Source organism: Papaver somniferum, chromosome 4, assembly GCF_003573695.1.
Source record: "Papaver somniferum cultivar HN1 chromosome 4, ASM357369v1, whole genome shotgun sequence".
In the NCBI taxonomy this organism is placed as follows: Eukaryota; Viridiplantae; Streptophyta; class Magnoliopsida; order Ranunculales; family Papaveraceae; genus Papaver; species Papaver somniferum.
In genome coordinates this window covers 96,650,958-96,676,319 of record NC_039361.1, presented here as the reverse complement: position 1 = coordinate 96,676,319, position 25,362 = coordinate 96,650,958, and the positions used below count along the sequence as shown (strand labels likewise).

Below are 25,362 nucleotides of genomic sequence, written 5' to 3'. Positions count from 1 at the left end.
TGGCAAGAGTTTCTTGCACTTTCATGAGATCAGCAATGGTGGGTGGATTTTCTCTGACTTCCTCGGGATGTCGGCCTAAAAGAGGATGATTTTTGACATTGGTTCGAGGAGGAGTAGTGTTACCACCATTGTTGGAAGCAAGAATGGTTTCTGGAATACCACCATTGTTGCTAGTGCTAGTGATGTTCGCGTTAGGATTTGTAACTGAACCTGACCTAAGATCAACCATTTTGTGAAAATGTGAGATTGCAACCGAGATAATAATCTCCCACTGTGGTCGCCAATCTATGGATGGGGAAAATGGTTTGCTGGTTTTTTAGGAAGGTGAAGAGTCGAGCGTGCGGACGAGACTCCTTGACCGAGCAAACTGCTGAACCTCACACAGATGCACTGCAAAGGGAGTACTTAGATTCGAGAGATCAATCTGTAGGACTCCGGCCTAAACCAAGTCAATGGCCGTTCCACAGTCAATTCGGTCGCAAAGATGGAGATGGGTTGATCTGTAGGAGGGAAGCTGAGAATTGTGTGGGATCAATGATGATGAAGGATTGTGGATGTGTTGAAGGTTTCTGCAAATTGATGAACTACTTAAGTTGAGTTCTATGAATAAGTTTTAATCGAGTTGTTGACGAATGATGATAATGATCGGTTGTCCTCGATTTGGACTTATTTATATTGCAAGAATGATGAACATCATGATCCCTGTAAGTGTGACGGTTTCTTGAGTGAAAGAGTGGGAAAGTGGAAGATCGTGGTGAAACCAGTTCCATGTCATGCGGAGACTTGGTTAACCGTACACCCACTACTTTGCTAACTCCTTCAACCATCGACTGACTCATATTCTCATCGTGGATCAATCCACGTGTCGTAGGCCGCTAGACCAAAATCCTAATTGATATCCCTCATTTGTGACGTGATTGATGTCTCATAAATCGTGGAATCTGCATAAAAGACGTGTATTTAATTATTCACGTTGACTGATTTACACAATGAGTCTAGGTTTTGTCGAATTGAGCATGAATGACGAATTGCTCAGTGGAACATTCGAGTAACTGAGCAAGTATCGCTCGACAAATTACTGGATATCGATGGTTGGATCAATATTCGAGCAATTGAGCAAGTATTGCGAATTACTGAATATTGATAGTTGGGCAATTTAGCAAGTATTGCTCAATTCGACGAATTACTGAATATTGATAGTTGGATCAATATTCGAGCAACTGAGCAAGTATTGTTCACGACGAATTACTGTTAAATTATTGAATATTGATAGTTGGATCAATATTCGAGCAACTGAGCAAGTATTACTCAATTCGACGAATTACTGATAAATTACTGAATATTGATAGTGTATCAATATTCGAGCAACTGAGCAAGTATTGCTCAATTCGACGAATTATTTATTTATTGGTGACGTGACCCAATAAAATTTTAATTAAAATATTGGTAGATTACCGAATATTATATAATTAATCCGCATGTTGTTTGTTGGATCAACATAAATCTATTTAGTGTTTGAACTTGCTCAGAATGATGATTTGTCAAGCGTTTGTTCGAAACCCTAATTTTTAATCAATTGCTCATTAATTGACGAATTGCTGAAAATAAGTCATGAGCGAAGGAGGAGGGACCGACCAATTGCTCAAGTAAGCGTACACCAGGGTCCTGAGTTGACCGGTTGGTGAAGGAATGACGATTAATGCAGATTTCATCATTTATTGAAATAGTGCTCGATTGAGCATTAGGTGATAAAACCTAATTATGGAAAAGTGAGGGACTGACCAAGATGGCATGAGACCGGCCCTTGGTGGTCGTGGGATAGCTGGTGGGAGTTCGAGCAAACTCGAAGTTGGCTGGGAAGAGTTTGGACCCAATATGAGCAATTGCGCAAATTAGGTCAAAAATTGTGAAAACGTGTGGGACCGGCTCGTTGCAAGCCTTAGAGACGCCCTTGGTCGGTCAAGGGAGCATGCTCATGTCACCTTAATGCCCGTGTCCCAGTCCTGAGAGTTTCAACATCTTTTTGATGTGCGTTTTAGCAATATCTTGGATTTTCAGAAGAGTTCGATCTTTGACTAGAATTCTCGATTTTGCTCAAATGGGCAAGTATGCCCGTTTGATCAATATTTGGTGAATATTAAAATAATAATATTTTAATATATTTTTCTTGAGTAGCCTAATCGGTCATGTGATCATGTTGAATTTTGGCTTTTTCATGGTTTGAGCAATATTTGAGAAAATATGGTGAAACCATGATTTTTGCTGAAACAGGGAAGTTTCACAAGATGAGAGAAACAACAATTTATGAAAGATTAGAGACTGTAAGGTGTGGGACCGGCCACGGCTACGGTATGGCCGGCCGTCTAGGTTACCCGGTCCCGCAACACCTTTCCCTATTTTTATATTATTATTTTTTATGAAACCACGAAAATATGGAGAAACCATGAAAATATGGAGAAACCATGAGTTTTGCTCAAACAAAGAAATTTGTTAGAATGGAGGAGTCTTCATGAGTTCATGAAAATAACAAAAATAAGGGGAAAATAATGGAGGAAGCATGGAACCGGCCACGGCTAAGGCATGGCCGGCCGGCCGGTGGGCCCAGCCCATGGGTGTTTCTTCATTATTTTAATGTTATTATTTCCTCTCTCGCGTTTTGTGCGAGATTCCTCGTTTGTCCATATTTTTGGATGCTCGTTCGTGCAATTGGGTGCTCTTTCGTGCATCATTGTTAAGTACACTTGCACCATTAGATGGGACTTACTCAGTGGTAGTTCAATTGCCCGATTATTGAGTTTTCATTACTAATTTATGAAATTCAGTGGAGAATGATTCATGAAATTGAGTAATAAAAGTGAGTAGTTTATTTTTATCAATCCATAGGATCAGCCGTGGATTCGACCATGAATTCATGATAATAATAAAATAGGTATTATTATTCCATGGGATCGTGGATTCGACCACTGAATCGGAGTAATGGAAGTAGTTATTACCATCCCATGAGATCAGCCGTGGATTCGATCATGAAATCGGAGTAATGAGATTATCTATTACCATTCCATGAGATCAGCCGTGGATTCGATCATGAAATCGGAGTAATGAGATAAAATAGATTATCTTCTAGGAATTCAGTGGTGAATGTCACGGTAGAATTAATCTATCGCAGAAGGGATATTAGCTAGTTAAAGCATTACACCCATTATGAGGTGCATAGTCAGAAAAAAACAAGTGTTGCCGAAGTCCTGAAGGCGTTATTGCTCTCAATCTTACGGAGAACCGCCGAATCGTTACTCTCTCATGTAGTCAGGGAACAGTGAGTATCACCGACGTAGTGAAGGCATTAATGCTCTCAATCTTACGAAGAACCGCCCAATTATGTTATTCTACATAGAGGGCATGATGAAATGCGAGGTGTCGAACGCTCAGCTGGTGGAGGCCTTTCGGAAAAAAATTCACCATGGATCGTAAAATATGAATCATCACATGCCTGAAATCCGTGTCAGAAACATGCAGTGTCATGATTTTACGATTTTGTCCTTTGTTGAAAATCAACAATCTACACCGTTAATGGAGCAAGAAGGAATCTTTCTTCTGGAAACTCTGTTCGTATAAAAAGGGGTATCAACCCTTTTCCATTTTTGTTGCTCGTCTGACTCCATGCTTTCATTTGCGGCAGTCGGCTCCTCTTCATTACTATCAGAAGGTCCATCACGAGCGTACCAATCATCGACAGCAAGGTAAGTACATCTTGTTCTCGTATTTTGGATGTGAGTGTAATATCCATGAGTAGTTGATTAAACTTGGAAATTTAGCTTGGTGTGAATGACGTTCTTTGTTAGCAGCAGCAGAGCGAGTAGCAATGGCAACAAAGCAATCTCCAATAGTTATAATCAGCAGCAAGGCGAGCCAGGAGAACTCAAGGTAGGTGCTCCTTTCTCTTTTGCGCATGTAGCCAACAGTACCATCGATATTCTCCAGGATGTGTAATAAGGTTCTGTCTCCAGAAGAACGAGTATCTAACCTCTCCAGTGGGTTTCAAAATTTACCTAAACTCCACTTTGCTCCTGGGATGGATGGATGAAATATATGTTCGGCAATGATCATGTCAGGGATAATCTTGGAGAGTGTAGCTACGTTGTTGATCCATCCTTGACTTTAAGTTATTTGGTGACTGTACTGCTGAGCCGGTGTCTGGAAGGATTATTCTTTCCTTTCTGATTGCGATGATGACATGTTTTGGATGCTTGTATGGTCGAAATCTTCCGGAGCCGTTGGGTGAAGTAGATGAGCTGAGAGGCGTTCCGTTGCCGACATGCTGCTACCAAGTCTTCAAGAACTTCATTCCAAGCGACATCCTTCGAACCATCTTCTGCATCTTGGACTATTATATCGAATGGGATGCGATGAGCAGTCCTAAGTTACACTTATGTCTGGTTATAGATATGTTGACGTGGACGGATATGTGAATATCTCTGCGGCGTGCTTTTGGGAGTCTTTGATGCACGTGTACGGCTTCATGTTGAGAAATTCTTGCGGCTCGTAAAGCTTCGACAGTGACGATGTTGACATCAGAAATAACTTGGTTGAGGGAAGTGAAGGCATCCCATGCTGGTAGTCCCCATGTGTAATTATCCTGAGCCTATTTTCTCGTGGAAGATGTGATTCTACTGAATTCGTTGGTAAGGTGGTGAATGCGTTTAAACTTCTAAACCTGTAGGAGGCTTCAGTCCCTGAGTATAGCCTACTTTGATTTTATCACCTTGAATCCACGCCTATGGGATTTGATACAATCTTATTGTACTCTCCTGAATGCGATGCTGGGATGCTTGGAACATCACATGGACGAAATATACTGGATAACAAAGAGGTAGAAGTGAGAGAGTTATGTTGTTAATCGTGGCTCCCCCTGTTTCTCCAAGAAAAATGTTTCAGCTGTGTCTATGGAGTTATCTCATGAATCTTTGATTGTTCTAGGGGATAGACTGCGATGAGCAGCCCCCAGTCGCACTTCTCTTTAGTTACTGAAGTTGTTTTCTATGAGTAGGTTTGGGATCCGTCGCGGCCTATTAAAGTGTTGCAGGTGCCTTACAGACACAGATATGATGATATCATTACGCTACACCTTTGAAGAGTAGATGACCTTGTCGTGGCTATGACTTTTTGGTTGATCGTGTCTTCTGAGCTTTGACAGTGAAGGGATTCCGTGTAGAGCCTCAGTCCCCAAGTGTGGTTTACATGTTTCTATCTTGTATGGACGGTGGGTTGACCATGATAAATATATCACCATCTTGCATCTGTACTGGTGACTCGATTACTTCTTCCATGTGAAACTAAAATATGGAGAAGTACGGATTACCTTTGTAGTGGTTGTTGCTATGGTGAAGCTCTGGATGGTATCAACAAACGATCAACAAAGGTTATTGGCATCACCTGTGATCAGAAGAGACTACATTGTCGTGGGAACAAATTAGGTTGGCTGGAATTGCATGGGCGTCCATGAAAGCAAAGGGATTTTCTAGATGTGTAAGTCAGTAAAACTGTCCACGACCATGAGCTTTTGAGGGATGGGACAAAAAGTGGCCACAACTACAAACCTTGGATGGCTGCGATCACGATCCTTGATAGGGAGCAGTGTGGCGGCTACGACACGATCGTTGGCATGAATGAGTGGCGGCTATGGCACGATCCTTGGCAGGAAGGAGTGGCGGCTACGACACGATCTTTGGCAGAAAGGAGTGGCGGCTACGGGATCGAACCTTGACAGGAAGTAGTGGCGGATACAGGCGCGAACCTTGGCAGGAAGGAGAGGTGGCTACGGGCACGAGCCTGATAACACGCAAGGATTTGCTCGGACATTATGGACCAAAAGAATGATTCCTTCTTTTAATATAACTCATTCCCGTGAGGTTATTTATTTTTATCCTTCTCTTTTATTATTTCGCCTAAGTAGCTTTTCCATGATTTAATGTGTGCGGCAGCTTGCCTATTGTTGCTTGCATGCGACCTTGGTGTATTGTCTTGATGAAAATTTCATATTAGCGTCTTATTGCCAAAACGGCCGCAAAATCTTCGTACGATGTCGGAATAAGGTGATTGACCTCTCATTATTTTTCTAAGAAGAAAATATAACTTTTGAAAAAAGAATTCATTCATTCAGAGTCTGATTGGTTTGTGAAAAGTACCTAACACCAAGAATTCAGAACTTTCCAGGAAGAATTATGTAGGTTTTTCAGCTGTCACGTAGTCGAGAGTTTCAGCTTCTATTTATAGCTCATTCATAGGATTGATGTGCCCTTTTAGTATGTTGTACAAGACTTCCATACGAATTGTTTGGCATATGTATCACTCCAAGATTCTTCAGCAATTAGCACCAGTTTCAATTCTTCCGGAGGGCAGTGTAAAAACATTTCTGACGGAGTTCTTGCAAAACGACTCGTAACCTTTGTAAACCACATGCCATGTCCGTGGGTGACGCTGCTGATGAGGTGTATCTCTTTGTGAGTTATCTGTTGATGTGTTAGTGCCAGCAGTATACTTGTAAATCGAGGGATTCAATTTTGGATCCCTTGACGTAGTCATCGAGATGCATGTTATTTTGCTGGAATATCCCGGTGTAGGTTCTTCTGGTAGGAAATTTGGAGAACTCTTCAGCATTACCCGCTTCGCCGGGTAAAGGAAATATGGGAAACGTGGATCCTTTTGGTGCAGAAACTTCTCTAATATTTCTCTACGTGAAGTTATCTCGGCTGCGAATTCTTTCCTGACATGATGGCACGGGCACCGTTATCTTCTTGAGGCTACTCTCTTGAAGTGTAGGCTCTAGTAGATTTGAAGATGTCCCAGGCTTGCTCTTTCTTGGATCGGCATAATAGGCGAACCCCTATAAGTGATTTGAAGATGTGTCAAGCCTCCTTTATTATTATAGATGTACGAATTCCCAGAATTGCGCCATGGTCTAGATCTATACATTTTTCTGATGAAGTGATACCGGATACTCATGACCATAAAATGGTAGTAGTGGTGGAATGGAGATAGACCCTCGCTTTTGTGATCTCTGCAGGTGCCTTTCTAGGACTCCACTGATGTTGAGATTTGTTGTCGACTATCTCCATACTGGAAAAACGGCTATGCGAATCTTCCTTTTATCTCCCTGAGTGTGGACCCTGGAGACATTAATATTGGTGATAACTTTGAGGTGTTTCCGGCGTGCTCCATATAACAATTATGTTGTTTCATATGTGGAACCTCGAGAGAAGCCATCGTGCCTTCCTAAGTAGTAATGTGTCTTCACGCGGCTTTATGGTCCTTTTGTCTTGGAGATTTACTGGTGCTCATCTATCCAACGTATTTCCAGTAGCATTGCTTGAAATAGTATTTTTGTGAAGCTTCTTAGCGAACGGAACACCGAAATTGAAATTGGCTGTTGAACCCAAATTGAGTTTAATGATTGAATTGGATAAAAAATTCAACCTTTTGAATTGAGAAAAATGGAATGAATCATGAGAAACTGACTTTGTAACCGAGAGATTAATCTCCCACTATGGTCGCAGTTGTTTATAGGTAAAAACTGATTCTGCTGGAAATAGTAAATTTGGTGTGCCGCCAAAAAACGAATCTAAACCCTAAGAAAATACACTGCGTGGGAGTTTTTTAAATTCGAGAGATCAATCTGTACAATTCTGGCCTAAACCAAGAAATGACCGTTCCAGACTTGCTTCGGTCACAAAGTGAAGGAGAAGGGTTGATCTTAGGAAGGGAAGCGAAGAAGGTGTTGAGATCAAAGTATTGGATTTTGAAGGTGTGTCTTTTTAATGACTTGTATCAGAATTTAGAACTGGCTTGCAGAATGTAAGCTATTAGTTCTTGGTGTTTATTTTGGATACTTGGTAGTTGTTAACCAAAACTCTGTTGTTGGTCGAAATAGGTCGAAAACCTATTTATACAAGTCATTGAACACCCTTGATCTCGTAGGAAGTGGAGACAGTCAAGTAGTTAAGAAGTGCGGTTTTGTATAAACGGTTCACCATCACGTTCCCATTGTGAGGGGAAACTGGTCAGCCTTACACACACTATTCTCTTACTGTTATTTAACCATCTGCATTTTCCTGAAACTTTCTTGTAATGGGTGCGTTGTACGCCGCACACTGTAAACCGCCAGACCAATACCCTAATGAGTACCCCCTCAGTTTGTGACATTGATGTCTCGAGTGTTTCGTGAAAAATGTGAACCAAGTTGATGAGTGGGTCTAATGTGCAAGACCGAGTTATTCTGACCAATCGCATGCAAGTTAGGCTGCATAATGACATAGTGGCGCCTGCATAGTGGTATAGTGGAAAAATGGCGCCTGCTAGTGGCACAATGGCAAAGTGGCGAGGTGGCGCCCGCCAAGAGCGTAGCGGCTAGGTGGCAAAGTGGCGTATGGCATAACGACAAAGTGGCACCTGCCAGTGACATAGTGGCGAAGTGGCGCCTACTATATCTTGGCATATTGGTGTTAGATCCAAATATGGCTCAATGATATTATCTCTAGTTGCCACATCGAACTTAATGCCTAGATGATGTTATTTTGCATGGGACGACATAGCGGTCTTAACCAAATTAGGATTTTGCATGTCAAAGCACTAATTAGTGTGTGCGTTTATGTTGACACGACGACCATTAGGTGTTGGCGCGGTTTTCCTCATTCTAAATGCGTGTGGCGCATTTAGAGCGACCTGATTGGTCGATGGAAAGAGGGTCGGCAAGCAGCATGGGGCCAACCTCATTCTTAATGCGTGTGGCACATTTAGAGCGGCATGATTGGTCGATGGAAAGGGGACCGGAAAGCATCATGGGGATGACCTCATTCTAAATGTGTGTGGCGCATTTAAAGCGACCTGATTGGTCGATGAAAAGGGGGCGACAAGCAGCATGGGGTCGGTCTCTTTCTAAATACGTGTGGCACATTTAGAGCGACCTGATTGGTCGATGGAAAGGGGGATGGCAAGAATCATGGGGACGACCTCATTCTAAATGCATGTGGCGCATATAGAGCGACCTGATTGGTCGATGGAAAGGGGTCTGGAAAGCAGGATGGGTCCGACCTTATTTTAAATGCGTCTGGCGCATTTAGAACGACCTGATTGGTCGATGGAAAGGGATCCGGCAAGCAACATGGGTCCGGCCTCATTCGAAATGCGTGTGGCGTATTTAGAGAAACCTGATTAGTGATGAAAAGGGGTCCGACAAGCAGCATGGGGCCGGCCTCATTCAAAATGCATGTGGCGCATTTAGAGCGACCTGATTGGTCGATGGAAAGAGGGCCGAAAAGTAGCATGGGGCTGGCCTCATTCTAAATGCGTGTGGCGTATTTAGAGCGACCTGATTGGTAAATGGAAAGGGGACGGTAAGCAGCATGGGGCTGGCCTCATTCTAAATGCGTATGGCGTATTTAGAGCGACCTGATTGTTCAATGGAAAGGTGACGGAAAGCAGCATGGGTCCGGCCTCATTCTAAATGCGTGTGGCGCATTTACAGCGACCTGATTGGTCGATGGAAAGGGGGCCGGCAAGCAGCATGGGGGCGTCTTCATTCTAAATGTGTGTGGCGCTTTTAGAGCAACCTGATTGGTCGATGGGAGAGGGGACCGGCTAGAGACACATGGAGTGTGGCCAACGGCCACAGGCGGCGCCTATTGGAGCGGACTGGCCGGCTATATGGCGTGGCCGCGCCTCTTTTATCATTGCTTTTATTTGCCACAATTCCTCTTTTTTTTCTTGTTTTCTGGTAGGACTTTGCTCCTATTAGCTCCGTGGAGGATCGGTTTCCTAGTTTACCTAGGTTTGGTCTCGACCAATAGGGTTGAGATATTTGCACAAGGCGCAAAAGACCTAATTTTTGCAAATAGGTAAAATTAAGTTAGAAAATTGAATTTCGTGAGCTGACACAAAATTAAACGGTTCTCGATAAACTATTTGTGCGTTGGCACAAGAAATCTCTTTATCAGAGAGCGGTACAACTTGCGTGTTCCTGAGTATTTTCATGCAGATCTTAATACTGACACTTCGGGAAATTCATGCTACTCCGTTGCGAGTGAACAATAATTGGCATGTCATACCAATATTAAGAATTCATCCCCCCGCTTGTATTTGATAATTTACCTAAAACCTTACAATCGTTGGATTATGTTTTTCTATACGATCTAATGTTTTTATATACTTTTGATTTTCAATGTATACTTATTATCAACCTTACTTAAACCCTTCTCTATTATCGAAAACCTGCAAAACAAAATTCAAACTTGACATGAACGGATGAATGTCAACAAGACTAACCAGTTTTTTGTTAGAAAACAACAGAGAACAAGACATATTACAAACTGAACAACACGTAATAATGTATCGAGGATGAACAAGGGAAATACGTACCCGTTGCGTGAGATGCTCATATCACTGGATTCATCATTGTATTGCTGCTGGTGATGATTTGTGAATGATAGAACTGTCTCAATATCTCCAATAGTTGGCCCTGAGTAGAGAACGTTAGCCTTCGAAACTAAAGGATTAACCGGAGTTAATGGTTGCTCCGCTGATGAAAAACCACATTCATTTTGACTAGAATATACAATGTTAGGTAACATAAAGAAAGGTGATTCATTATCAAGAAGATCTCTTAATAACTCCGCATCATCTTCTGATGACCCATCAAACCAATTAGTTGCTGCTATAAGTAAATATTCCTCCATTATGATGATCTTCAACTTAACGTACAAGAAAAAGTAGCAGTGATGGTAGTATAAATAAAGATGATGAAAGAAATGAAATGTTTAATTTTAACTCCGCATCATCTTCTGATGACCCATCAAACCAATTAGTTGCTGCTCTAAGTAAATATTCCTCTCTTATTAGTCATGGAATACAAGCGGGAGTTTAATAAAATTTATATAATATTTGGAATTGTTGCTACATGCACCATTCTGAATAAATTTTATATACATATACTGAATTACTCAATACATAAGTAAGTAAAGAGGCTTGGGCACTCATCACTCTTAAACGGATCGGATTCTTTGCAGAACGACAACGCATTTAATACAGAGTTTTACAATCATAGCCCTGAACTAAAAACCACCATCAACATTAAGTCCCCTGCTTAGCACGTAACAGTAATATTGTTGCGGGGTAAGCACTAGATGGTACAGTCAAGATTAAAATCGAAAAGATAAAGCAGGTAGATATTACCAGGAAAGTTCTAATTGTCCTTCAGCAACGGGACCGCGTCGCAGTGGTCTTCGTAGTAGCGTGTTGCTAACTCGTCTATGAAGCATGAGTGTTATGCGCCCATCCGTCTATTCCCGTTAATTGAGCTAGAAGAATTCTTTCTTATGGAAACTCTGTTCGTATAAAAAGGGGTATCAACCCTTTTCCGTTTTTATTGCTCGTCTGGTTCCATGCTTTTGTCTGCGGCAGCCGGATCCTCTTCGTCACTATCATCAGCTCCATCACGAGCGTGTCAATCTTCGGCAGCAACGTAAGTACATCTTGTTCTCGTATTTTAGCTGTGAGTGTAATATCCATGAGTAGTTGATCAAACTTGGATATTTAGCTCGGCGTGAATGACGTTCTTTGTTAGCAGTGGCAGAGCGAGCATAAATGGAAACAAAGCAATCTCCAATAGTTATAATCATCAGCAAGGCGAGCCAGCAGAACTCAAGGTAGGTGCTCCTTCCTCTTTTGTGCATGTAGCCAACAGTACCATCGATCTTCTCCAGAATGTGTAATAAGGTTCTGTCTCCAGAAGAACGAGTATATAACCTCTCCAGTGGGTTTCAAAATTTACCCAAACTCCACTGCACTCTTGGGATGGATGGATGAAATATATGTTCGACAATGATCATGTCAGGGCTAATCTTAGAGAGTGTAGTTGCGTTGTTGATCCGTCATTGACTTTAAGTTATTTGGTGTCTGGACTGCTGAGCCGGTGTCTGGAAGGATTATTCTTGCCTTTCTGATTGCGATGATGATATGTTGTGGATGCTTGTATGGTCGAAATCTTCCGGAGCCATTGGGTGAAGTAGACGAGCTGAGAACTTCATTCCAAGCGACATCCTTCGAACCGTCTTCTGCATATTGGACTATTGTATCGAATGGGATGCGATGAGCAGTCCCCAGTTGCACTTCTGTTTGGTCATAGATCCAATGACGTGGTCGGATATGTGAATATCTCTGCGACGTGCTTTTGGGAGTCTTTGATGCACGTGTACGGCTTCATGCTAAGAAATTCATGTGGCTCGTAAAGCTTCGACCGTGACAATGTTGACATCAAAAAATAACCTGTTTGAGGGAAGTGAAGTCATCTCATGCTGGTAGTCCCCATGTGTAATTATCCTGAGCCTATTTTCTCGTGGAATATGTGCTTCTACTGCATTCGCTGGTAAGATGGTGACTGCGTTTAAACTTCTAAACCTGAAGGAGGATTCAGTCCCCAAGTGTAGCCTACTTTGATTGTATCACCTTGAATCCACGCCTACTGTATTTGATACAAGCTTATTGTACTGTCCTGGATACGATGTTGGGATGCTTGGAACATCACATGGATGAAATATACTGGATAACGAAGAGGTAGAAGTGAGAGAGTTATGTTGTTAATCGTGGTGCCCCATGTTTCTTCAAGAAAAATGTTTCAGCCGTGTCTATGGAGTCTCATGAATATTTGATTGTTTTCGGGGATGGACTGCGATAAGCAGCCCCTAGTCGCACTTCTCTTTAGTTACTGAAGTTGTTTTCTCTGAGTAGGCTTGGGATCTTCCGCGGCCTCGTAAAGTGTTGCAGGTTCCTTCCAGACAGAGAGGTGATGATATCCTTACACCTTTGAAGAGTAGATGGCTTTGTCGTGGCTATAACTTTTTGGTTGACCGTGTCTTCTGAGATTTGATAGTGAATGGATTCCGTGTAGAGCCTCAGTCCCCAAGTGTGGTTTACATGTTTCTATCTTGTATGGCCGGTGGGTTGACCATGATAAAGATATCACAATCTTGCATCCGTACTGGTGACTATATTACTTCTTCCATGTGAAACTAAAATATGTAGAAGTACAAATTACCTTTGTAGTGGTTGTTGCTATGGTGAAGCTCTGGCTGGTATCAACAAACGAGCAACAAAGGTTCTTGGCAGCATCTGTGATCAAAAGAGACTACATTGTCGTGGGAACTAAGTAGGTTGGATGGAATTGCATGGGCGTCCATGAAAGCAAAGGGATTTGCTGGATGTGTAAGTGAGTAAAACTTTCCATGACCATGAGCTTTTGCGGGATAGGACAAAAAGTAGCCACAACTACGAACCTTGGATGGTTGCGATCACGATCCTTGACAGGGAGGAGTGTGGCGGCTACGACACGATACTTGGCAGGAAGGAGTGATGGCTACGACACGATCCTTGGCAAGAAGGAGTGGCGGATACGACACGAACCTTGGCAGGAAGGAGTGGAGGCTACGGGAACGAACCTTGGCAGGAAAGAGTGGCAGATACAGGCGTGAACCTTGGCAGGAAATAGTGGTGGCTACGGGCACAAGCCTGATAACACGCAAGGATTTGCTCGGACATTATGGCCCAAAAGAAGGATTCCTCCTTTTAATATAACTCATGCCCGTGAGGTTATTTTTTCTTATCCTTCTCTTTTATTATTTCGGCGAAGTAGCTCTTCCATGATTCTCTGCGTGCGACATCTTGCCTATTGTTGCTTGCCTGCGACCTTGGTGTATTGTCTTGATGAAAATTAATTTCATATTCGTGTCTTCTTGCCAAAATGGCCGCAAAATCTTCGTACGATATCGGAATGAGATGATTGACCTCTCATTCTTTTTCTAAGAGAAAAATCTAACTTTTGAAAAAATAATTTATTCATTCAAAGTCTGTTTGGTGGGTGAAAAGTACCTGACACCGAGAATTCGGAACTTTCCAGGAAGAATTAGGTTTTTCAGCTGTCACGTAGTCGAGAGTTTCGGCTTCTATTTATAGCTCATTCATAGGATTGATGTTCCCTTTTAGTATGTTGTAGAAGACTTCCATATGAGTCGTTTGGTATATGTATCACTCCAAGATTCTTCAGAAATTAGCACCAGTTTCAATTCTTCCGGAGGGCAGTGTAAAAACATTTCTAACGAAGTTCTTGCAAAACGACCCGTAACCTTTCTAAACCCCATGCCATGTCCGTGGGTGACGCTGATGATGAGGTGTCTCTCTTTGTGAGTTATCTGTTGATGTGTTAGTACCAACAGTATACTTGGAAATCGAGGGCTTCAATTTTGGATCCCTTTGACGTAGTCATCGAGATGCCTGTTATTTTGCTGGAACATCCCGGTGTAGGTTCTTATGGTAGGCAATTTGGAGAATCTTCAGCATTACCTGCTTCCCCGGGCAAAGAAAATATGGGAAACGTGGATCCTTTTGGTGTAGCAACTTCTCGAATCTTCCTCTGCGTGAAGTTATCTCCGCTGCGTATTCTTTCCTGACATGATGGTGCGGGCACCATTATCTTCTTGAGGCTGCTCTCTTGACGTGTCAGCTCTAGTAGATATGAAGATGTCCCGGTCTTGCTCTTGCTTGGGTCGGCATAATAGGCGAACCCATATGAATGATTTGAAGATGTGTCAAGCCTCCTTTATTATAGTAGATGTACGAATTCACAGAATTGCGCCATGGTTTGGATCTATACATTTTGCTGATGAAGTGATAGCGAATACTCCTGACGATAAAATGGTAGTAGTGGTGGAATGGAGATAGACCCTCACTTTTGCGATATCTGCAGATGCCTTTCTAGGACTCCATTGATGTTGAGATTTGTTGTCTACTATCTCCATACTGGAACAAAGGCTACGCGAATCTTCCTTTTATCTCCCTGGGTGCGGACCCTGGAGACATTAATATCAATGATAACTTTGAGGCATTTCCGACTTTCTACATATAACACTTATGGTGTTTCATATGTGGCTGCTCCATTCGGACCTCGAGAGAAGCCATTACGCCTCCCTAAGTAGTAATCACGTCTTCATGTGTCTTCACGCGGCTTTATGGTCCTTTCGTCTAGGAGATTTACTGATGCTCAGATATCCGAGGAATTTCCAGTAGCATTGCTTGAAGTAGCATTTTTGTGAAGCTTCTTAGAGAACGGAACACCGGAATTAAAATTGGTTGTTGAACCCAAATTGAGTTTAATGATTGAATTATATATAAATCCACCCTTTTGAAATTGAGAAAAATGGAATGAATCTGAGAAACTGACATTGCAACCGAGAGATTAATCTCCCGCTGTGGTCGCTAGTTATTTATGGGTAAAAACTTATTCTGCTGGAAATGGTAAATTTGGGCGAGAAACGAATCTAAACCCTAAAAAAATGAACTGCACGGGAGTACTTTAGATTCGAGAGATCAATTTGTACAATTCTGGCCTAAACCAACAAATCGTCGTTCCAGACTTTCTTCGGTCACAAAGTGAAGGATAAGGGTTGATCTTAGGGAGGGAAGCGAAGAAGGTGTTGAGATCAAAATATTGGATTTTGAAGGTGTGGATTTTTTATGACTTGTATCAAAATTTAGAACTGGCTTTCAGAATGTAAGATATTATTTCTTGGTGTTTTTCTAGATACTTGTGTTGTTGTTAAACCAAAACTCTGTTGTTGGTCGAAATAGGTTAAAAAACTATTTATACAAGTCATTGAGCACCCTGATCTCGTAGGAAGTGGAGACAGTTAAGTAGTGGAGAAGTGGGGTTGTGTAGAAACGGCTCACCATCACGTTCCCATTGTGAGGGGAAACTGGTCATCCTTACACCCACTATTCTCTTACTGCTATTTAACCGTCCGCGCTTTCCTGATACTTTCTTGTAATGGGCGTGTAGCACGCCGCACGCTGTAAACCGCCAGACCAATACCCTGATGAGTATCCCCCAGTTTGTGACATGTTTGATGTCTCGAGTAATTGGTGGAAAAATGTGCAACAAGTTGTTGAGTGGGTCTAATGTGCAAGACCTAGTTATTCTGACCAATCACACACAAGCTAGGCGGCATAATGGCATAGTGGCGCCTGCATAGTGGCAAAGTGGCTCCTGCTAGTGACACAATGGAAAATTGGGATCTGCCAGTTGCTAAGTGGCGAGATGGCTCCTGCCAATGGCGTAGTGGCAAGGTGGAAAAGTGGCACCTGCAAATGGCATAGCGGCAAAGTGGCACCTGCCAGTGACGTAGTGGCGAAGTGACGCCTACTATATCTTGGCATATTGGTGTTAGATCCAAATATGGCTCAATGATATTAGATCTAGTTTCCACATCGAACTTAATGCCTAGGTGATGTTATTTGGCATGGGACGACATAGCGGTCTTAACCTAATTGGGGTTTGGCATGTCAAAGCCCTAATTAGTGTGTGCGGCTATGTTGACGCGACGACCACTAGGTGTTTCCGAGGTTTGACTTATTCTAAATGTGTGTGGCGCCTTTAGAGCGACCTGATTGGTCGATGCAAAGGGGGCCGGAAAGCAGCATGGGGACGCCCTCATTCTAAATGCGTGTGGTTCATTTAGAGCGACCTGATTGGTCGATGGAAAGGGGGCCGGCAAGCAGCATGGGGCCAGCCTCATTCTAAATCCGTGTGGAGCATTAAGAGCGACATGATTGGTCGATGGAAAGGAGTCCGGCAAGCAGCATGGGTCCGGCCTCATTCTAAATGCGTGGCGCATTTAGAACGACCTAATTGGTCGATGGAAAGAGGACGGCAAGCAGCATGAGGCCGGACTCATTCTAAATGCGTGTGGCGCATTTAGAACAACCTGATTGGTCGATGGAAAGGGGGACGACAAGTAGGATGGGACCGGCCTTATTTTAAATGCGTGCGGCGCATTTAGAGCGAATGGGGACGACAAGCAGCATGGGGCCTCATTCTAAATGCGTGTGGCGCATTTAGAGCGACCTGATTGGTCGATAGAAAGGGGGCCGACAAGCATCATGGGGCCGACGTCATTCTAAATGTGTGTGGCGCATTTAGAGCAACCTGATTGGTCGATGGAAAGGGGTACGACAAGCATCATGAGGCTGGCCTCATTCTAAATGCGTGTGGCGCATTTAGAGCGACCTGATTGGTCGATGGGAGAGGGGCCGGCAAGAGACACATATAGTGTGGCCAACGGCCACAGGCGGCGCCTATTGGAGCGGATTGGCCGGCTACGTGGCGTGGCCGCGCCTATTTTGTCATTGCTTTTATTTACCACAATTCCTCTTTTGTTTCTTGTTTTCTGGTAGTACTTTGCTCGTACTAGCTCCATAGCGGATCAGTTTCCTAGGTTTGGCCTCGACCAATAGGGTTGAGATATTTGCACAAGGCGCAAAAGACCTAAACTATTTGTGTGTTGGCACAAGAAATCTCTTTATCAGAGAGCCGTATAACTTGCGTGTTCCTGGGTATTTTCATGCAGATCTTAATACTGACACTTCGGGAAATTCATGCTACTCCGCTACGAGTGAACAATAATTTTCATGTCATACCAATATTAAGAGTTCAGCTGGGGAACATAGCATAGGAAAATACTCGATCGGCTGTACATTAGTGAATAATGCAAGCGGAAGTTTAATAAAATTTATATAATATTTGGAATTGTTGCGACATGCACCATTCTAGATAAATTTTATATACATATACTGAATTGCTCAATACATAAGTAAGTAAAGAGGCTTTGGCACTCATCACTCTTAAACTACTCGGCTTCTTTGCAGAACGACGACGCATTTAATATAGGGTTTTACAATCTTAGCCCTAACTAAAAACCACCATCAACATTGCCTCATCCACCAGTCCGATCATTAATAGAGGGCCATGATAATTTAGCCGATTGTTCCTCAAGAGTATGCAGAATCATACGCATCTAGAAAATACTTAAATAGGGTGTTGTAGATGGGGGAAAACGATTTGCTGGTTTTTAGGGAAGTGAAGAGACGACCGTGTGGACGAGACTCCTCAACCGAGCAAACTTCTTAACCTCAAACAGATGCACTACAAGGGAATGCTTTGGGTTCGAGAGATCAATCTGTGAGTCAATTCAGTCACAAAGAGGGAGATGGGTTGATCTGTAGGAGGGAGGCTGAGAATTGTGTGGGATCAATGATGATCAAGGATTGTGGATGTGTTGTGGGTTTCTGCAAATTGATGAACTGCTGATTGCTAAGTTCTGTGAATAAGTTTGATCGAGAGAATTCTGTGTACACGAATGTTGTTTTCAGTCATCGATTCAGAACCTATTTTTATTGTCAGAATAACGAACACATTGATCCCAGTAAGTATGACGGTTTCATGAGTGAAAGCGTGGGAGAGTGGGATATCGTGGTAAAACCAGTTTCATGTCGTGCGGAGACTTGGTTAACCGGCCTCACTACTTTGCTAACTTCTTCAACCGTTTGCACGACTTACTCACATTTCTCATCGTGGATGAACACACATGCCGTAGGCCACCATACCAAAACCCTAAGTAATATCCCCCCATGTGACATGATTGATGTCTCACGAACGTGGAGTCTGCAAGGCAGACGTGTATTTAATTAGTCAGTCGTTGACTTGATTAGACAACGAATCTATTTTTTGTTGAATTGAGCATCAGTGACGAATGCTCAGTGATTCATGGATTGAACATGTCAGACGTACAGTTCTTATGTTGATATTGCTCGTCTGAGAAAATATTGTAAATTCGAGCAACTGAGCGAGTATTGCTCAAATCGACGAATTACTAAATATTGATAGCTGGATCAATATTCAAGCAACTTAGAAAGTATTACTCAATTTAATAAATTACTGAATATTGATAGCTGGATCAATACTCGAGCAACTGAGCAAGTATTGCTCAATTTGATAAATTACTGAATATTGATAGTTGGATCAATATTCGAGCAACTGATCAAGTATTGCTCAATTCGACGGATTATTTATTGGTACTGTGACCCAAAAAAATATTAATTAAAACATTGGTAGACTACCATATTATATAATTAATCCAGATGTTGATTGTTGGATCAACATAAATTTATTAGTGTTTGAACTTTCTCAGAATAATGATTTGTGGAGCGTTTGTTCAAAACCCTAATTTTTGATCAATTGTTCGTCAATTGGTGAATTGCTGAAAATAGGTTACTGAAAGAGGGACCGACCACATGGGATGATGGACGACCAAGTGATGCCCAAATGCACCAGGGTCCTTAGTTGACCGATTGGTAAAAGAATGATGATTAAATGCCGGTTTCATCATTTATTAAAATAGTGCTCGTCTGAGCATTAGGTAATAAAACCTAATTTATGGAGAAGTGAGGGACCGACCAAGAGGGCATGAAACATGACCTTGGTGGTTGTGATACCAGCTGATGGTTGTTTGAGCAAATTCCAAGTTGTTGGATAGAGTTTGGACCCAATATGAGCAATTGAGCAAATTAGGTCAAAATTATAAGAATGTGTGGGACTGGATCCTTGCAAGCCTTAGGGACGTCCTTGGTTGGTCAAGGAATCATGCAGGTGTCACCATAATGTCCGTGTCTCAGTCCTGAGAGTTTCGGTATTTTCTGATGTGCGTTCGAGCAATATCTTGGATTTTCAGAAGAGTTTGATCTTTGACTGAAATTCTTGATTTTGCTCTAATGAGCAAGTAGAACTTTGCTCGTTTGATCAATATTTTGAGAATATTAAAATAATAATATTTTAATATTTGGCATGAGTAGCCTAGTCGATCGTGTGACCATTTTACATTTTGGCTTTTTTCATGGTTTGAGCAATATTTGAGAAAATATGAAGAAACCATGATTTTTGATCAAACAGAGGAGTTTCATGATACGAGGGAAATAATAATTATGAAAATATGGGATTGTAATGTGTGGGACCGGCCACGGCTAGGGCATGGCCGAACGTCTAGGTAGCCCGGTCCCGCAACACCTTTCCATATTTTATTATTTTTCATGAAACCATGAAAATATGGAGAAATTGTGAGTTTTGCTCAAACAATGAAAGTTGCTTGAATGAAGGAGTTTTCATGAGTTCATGAAAATAAATAAAATAAGAAAAATAAAAGGAAGAGGCATAGGGGACCGGCCATGGCGGCATGGCCGGCCGGCCGGTGGGCACGATCCCTAGGCGCCTCTTTTTATTATTATTATATTTTATTTTATTTTTATTATTATAAAAGGGGACACGAAGGCTTTTATTATTAATCAAAATCAGTATTACAGGGGAAGGCGGGTAACCTAGCAACAAGCTGGGCACCAACACCTTTTTGAATAACTATTCCTAGTCTGTGAAAAAGAGAATTGCCTATCTTAAAATTAGCATCATGTCTAGCCATACAATTTCTCAATCTCTTTAAAAAGGATGTTAAATCAGGACTAAGCTCCCCGAAAGTGGTAAAGGCTAGAACCCCAAAACCATAGCCGAGTGAAGTGCACTTGTTCAGGTACTTATTGTTCTTGCGAGTGATGGCTGTAGAAATAACAGACCCTGGTGCTAATTTTTTTTTTATTATTATTATTATTTATTTATTTTTATTTATTTTTTTAATTATAAAAGGGATCCACTAAGGCATTTATTAATCAAAATCAATATTACAAGAGATGGTGGGTAGCCTAGCAACCCTGGTGCTAATTTATTATTATTATTATTTTCTCTTTCCTGTTTTGTGTAGGATTCCTCGTTTTCACATATTTTCGAGTGCTCGTTCGTGCATTTGGGTGCTCGTTCGTGCACCATTGTTGAGTACACTTGCACCATTTTATTGGGGCTTACTCGGTGATACTCCAAATGCCCGATTGTAGAGTAATTATTACTAATTCATGAAATTCAGTGGAGAATTATTCATGAAACAGAGTAATAATCATGAATTGTGCATTTATTACTAATCCATGAATCCAGACGGGGAATTCAGGGAACAGAGTAATGATATGAATAGGTTATCTATTACTAATCCACGGAGTAGGCCGAGGATTCATGGAACGGAGTAATGAGATATAATAGATTACTTTCTAGGAATTTAGTGGTAAATGTCACCGTAGTATTAATCTATTGTAGAATCAAGATATGAGATAGTTGAAGCATCATACTCGTTCTGAAAGGTGCATAGTCGGGGAACAACGTGCAGCATTGTTAACGTCCTAAAGGCGTTTATCCCCCTCAACAAAAAATTATGTAGGAGGGCCGCCTGAATCTATAAACGGTCTCTCTATATAGTCAGGGAACTACGAGTGTCACCGACATCCTGAAGGCGTTAATCCCTCTCAACAAACAATTATGTAGGAGGACCGCCAAATCGTTCTTCTGCGTAGAGAAGGGTCTCTCCATGTAGTCAGGGAACAGCGAGTATCTCCGACGTCCTGAAGGCGTTAAGCCCTCTCAACAAACAATTATGTAGGAGAACCGCCCAATCATGTTATTCTACATAGAGGTCATGATGAAATGCGCATCATCGAACGCTCAGATAATGGGAGGCCTTTCGAGAAACATATTCATCATCGCTCTGAGAGGAACTTGATCAGAGATCTTGAAACGTTCCACGGATCGTAAAATATGAATCGTCACATGCGTTCCTGAAGCCGGGTCGGAAACATGCATTATCATGATTTTACGATTTTGAACTTTGTCGAAAATCCACCATCAACATTAAGTCACGTGCTTAGTGAGGGAAAGTCATGTTCCGCAGTAAGCATTAAATGGTGATTTTCCATTCGACAAGATAAGCAGTTGAACTCAGTCGTACAAAGGTATTTTCAGAATCCTCGATTTGCTCCAATGGTGTCATGTACGAACAAATACTCAGGTAGGGACCCTGATAGTATGATAATAATATGATAGAGCGTCATCCCGTGAGCACGGGATGGGGCACTACTGATTCGGAAGATCGGGCATCCTGTTTTGGTTGGTTTAGCGTTTGCGGCCCCAGGCCCAAAAGAAGAAATCTTTGTTTTAGGAATAGGCGTTCGTTTGTTAGTTTAAGAAACAAACAATGATCCCTAGCATAAGAGGTTTTTTTTTAAAAAAAAAAAAAATTGTGAGATTTCACAAAATGGAATAAACTCTCTTTTCAAAGTAGGATGCTCGAACGAGAGAAAAAAGTTTGTTTTTTAATAGACGTGCGTCTGTTAGTAATAAAAAAAAGTTGTCTATGAGCTTTCATGAAATTTTTTATTTTCGATATGTGAGCTTTCATAATTTTTTAAAAAATATGCTCGCGAGAGGGAGCAAAAAATACATATATTTTCAAAGTTACGTGAGTTTCACGTTAAAATATATATTTTTTTGTAAAATCAATGTTTTGATTTTGAACAACTGTTGAAAGTAGATAATTATTCACGGTGAAATAATGTTTGTATGTGAGTTTTCACAATTGTAGAATGGACGTCTGTCCAATTTTTGAAAAACCAGTGAATGTTGACACAATGAAAATTTATGTAAAATCAAATTTTGATTTTCAACAATTGCTAGAAGTAAACAATTTTTGATAAAATATTTTTTGTATGGATTTTGTGATCTGATAGTGTATGCACAAAATCCAATGAGTGTTCACCCGGTGGGAGTCGCTCACACGGTGAAAATTTTATAGATTGCTCATGAAAATGCGGGGGTCTAACAACCACACCCAACAATTCGTTTGGCAATCTGGGAGGACTTACTCCAATACACTTTATAGAGAATCAACTAGACAGTCAGACTCAATCTAGAATAAAGTATATCAAAGAGTTTAATATCTCTAACTCTTAATTCAATCCGCAATCAGCAAATAGAAATCCGCGAGCCCGATTGAACATAAGAGGAAGTACTTGAACGGTACCAAGGACCAATGTTCAAGTGTCAATCAATGTAAATCAACAACCCAAGGTTGGATATTCTAATTGATTGATCTTAACGCACAACCTGGGATATTTCAATTATATAACTGAAAAAGCGGGGGTACAACAACCACACCCAATATTTCGATTATCAATCTGTATGGAATAACTCCAATATACTTTCAAAAGAATCAACTAGACTCAATCTTAATAAAGTATTTCAAATAGTTATATCTCTCTTTCTCGATTCAATTCTTACTCAAGCAAATAGAAATCTGCGAGTCTAATTGAATACAAGAGAAATCACTTGAACAGTACCAAAGACCAATGTTCAAGTATCAATCAACAACCAAAGGTCGGATTTCCAATTGATTGATTCAAACGCACAACCTGTGATATTTCAATTATATAACAAAATATAATGCTGAAAAGAAATAACACAGACACCATAATTTTGTTAACGAGGAAACCGCAAATGAAAAAAAACCCGGGACCTGGTCTAGATTGAACACACACTGTATTAAGCCACTACAGACACTAGCCTACTAAAAACTAACTTCGGTCTGGACTGTAGTTGAACCCCAATCAATCTCACACTGATCCAAGGTACAGTTGCGCTTCTTACGTCTCTGATCCCAGCAGGATACTACGTACTTGATTCCCTTAGCTGATCTCACCCACAACTAAGAGTTGCTACGACCCACAGTCGAAGACTTTAATAAACAAATCTGTATCACAAAGAAAAGTCTACGATAATAGATAAATATGTCTCCCACAGAAATACCTACAAGTTTTTGTTCCGTCTTTTGATAAATCAAGGTAAACATGAACCAATTGATAACCCAGACTTATATTCCCGAAGAACAACCTAGAATTATCAATCACCTCACAATAATCTTAATCGAAGCGGCGAGATATTGTGGAATCACAAACGATGAGACGAAGATGTTTGTGACTACTTTTATATCTTGCCTATCAGAGATATTAATCTCAAGCCAATCGTTATGATTGTACTCAACACGATAGAATCAGCAAGATCAGATCACACAACTACGAGAAAGTAGTATCGGTCTGGCTTCACAATCTTAATGAAGTCTTCAATTCGTTAACCTGGTTTACAAGATTAAACCTAAGGTTAAAGGAGAATCGACTCTAGCTTATACAACTAGTATCACACAGGAGGTGTGGGGATTAGGTTTCCCAGTTACTAGAGTTCCCCCTATATAGTCTTTCAAATTCGGGTTTGCAATCAATGTTAGCTTAGTAACAAAGCATTCAATATTCACCGTCAGATGAAACCTGATTAGATTCAATATAATATTTTTCATCCGTTAGATCGAAAACCTAGCTTGGTACACACAAATGAAATGCACGATTTTAGGTTTGTGTAACCGTACCCAAACATGTACATTTGTTGGTTCAACAGTAGTTAACCAAATGGTTAGCCATATGAGCACTTTCATATAAACCATATTCTTCTTCACCATAACTAGTTCAAATTACTCAAATTAACTAGTTAGATAGTTGTTCAATTGTATAAATCTTATATATCTATACAAGACACAATCGAAGCAAAAACGATTTGATTCATTCGAATCGATTCATGAACTTTATAGCCACGGTTTGCAATTTGCATTCCTTAGTTAATATAAATATAAGTTCACAAATAATCGTCTTTAGATATAACCAACTCAAGTTCGCGGACTTAAGTTCCCGGAAGGAGTTCACAAACTCCAGCAGATATTCTTGGGATGAGAACCTCCGCCAGTTCGCGGACTGGGTTCGCGGATTGAGTTCACAGATCTTGTTCTGGTTTTCCTGATCAACAAAGTACGCATACTTTGGTTCAAGGAATAAGGACTTATACATATATGTGTTGACACACAATGCTCATATCCAACAATGGTTATATAATCTAAACTCTCATTTCAATCATTGAAATATTCTTAGAGGATGTTATATAGTTGTTATTCACAAACCATTTTTCGTCAAAGCCATTTTCAAAGTGATTGAAACATAACATGACTTTCGTTACTAGGTAAAGATGAACTTGGCCAAAGCGAAGGCTTACCAACACATATTTCGAGAAATAGATAGGCGAGATAAACTCGGCTCGAAATAGCAAATGTGTACAATCAAAGTCTATATATCAAAACGACTTTTGTCTCAATATAGGGGATAGAGTAGATAGACTTTTGAGTGATAGATAAGTTTAAGTCTCCATATACCTTTTAGTCGATGAAGTTCCACCAGTTCCGTGAGTAGTTCTCCGTCTTGTATGATAATCGCCATGGAGTTCCTGATCTCAACTACACTTTCTATCCTAGTCCGAGACTTAGCTATAGTAGACTAGAAATCAAGACTTATAGTTTTGATCACTAACATTGACAAATATGCTTGAGATAGCAACGCATGAGAGTTCGACCGAGCAGTGCTCTAACAATCTCCTCCTTTGTCAATTTTAGTGACAAAACTATCAATACATATGGAATACAAAAATAAATGAATAAACTTTTGTAGATCCTATTCCACATGCCTAATCTTCAAGAT

General features: G+C 41.1%; 1 protein-coding gene across 1 annotated transcript; it reads right to left on the bottom strand.

Annotated features, from left to right (window-relative positions):
* Window positions 1-10,190: 10,190 nt before the first annotated feature.
* Window positions 10,191-10,724, bottom strand: LOC113272852. The gene is made up of 2 exons (XM_026522646.1): window positions 10,408-10,724; window positions 10,191-10,260 (listed from the first exon to the last, which is right to left on the bottom strand). The coding sequence occupies exons 1-2, from the start codon at window positions 10,722-10,724 to the stop codon at window positions 10,191-10,193; spliced, it is 387 nt and encodes a 128-aa protein (XP_026378431.1).
* Window positions 10,725-25,362: the final 14,638 nt, after the last annotated feature.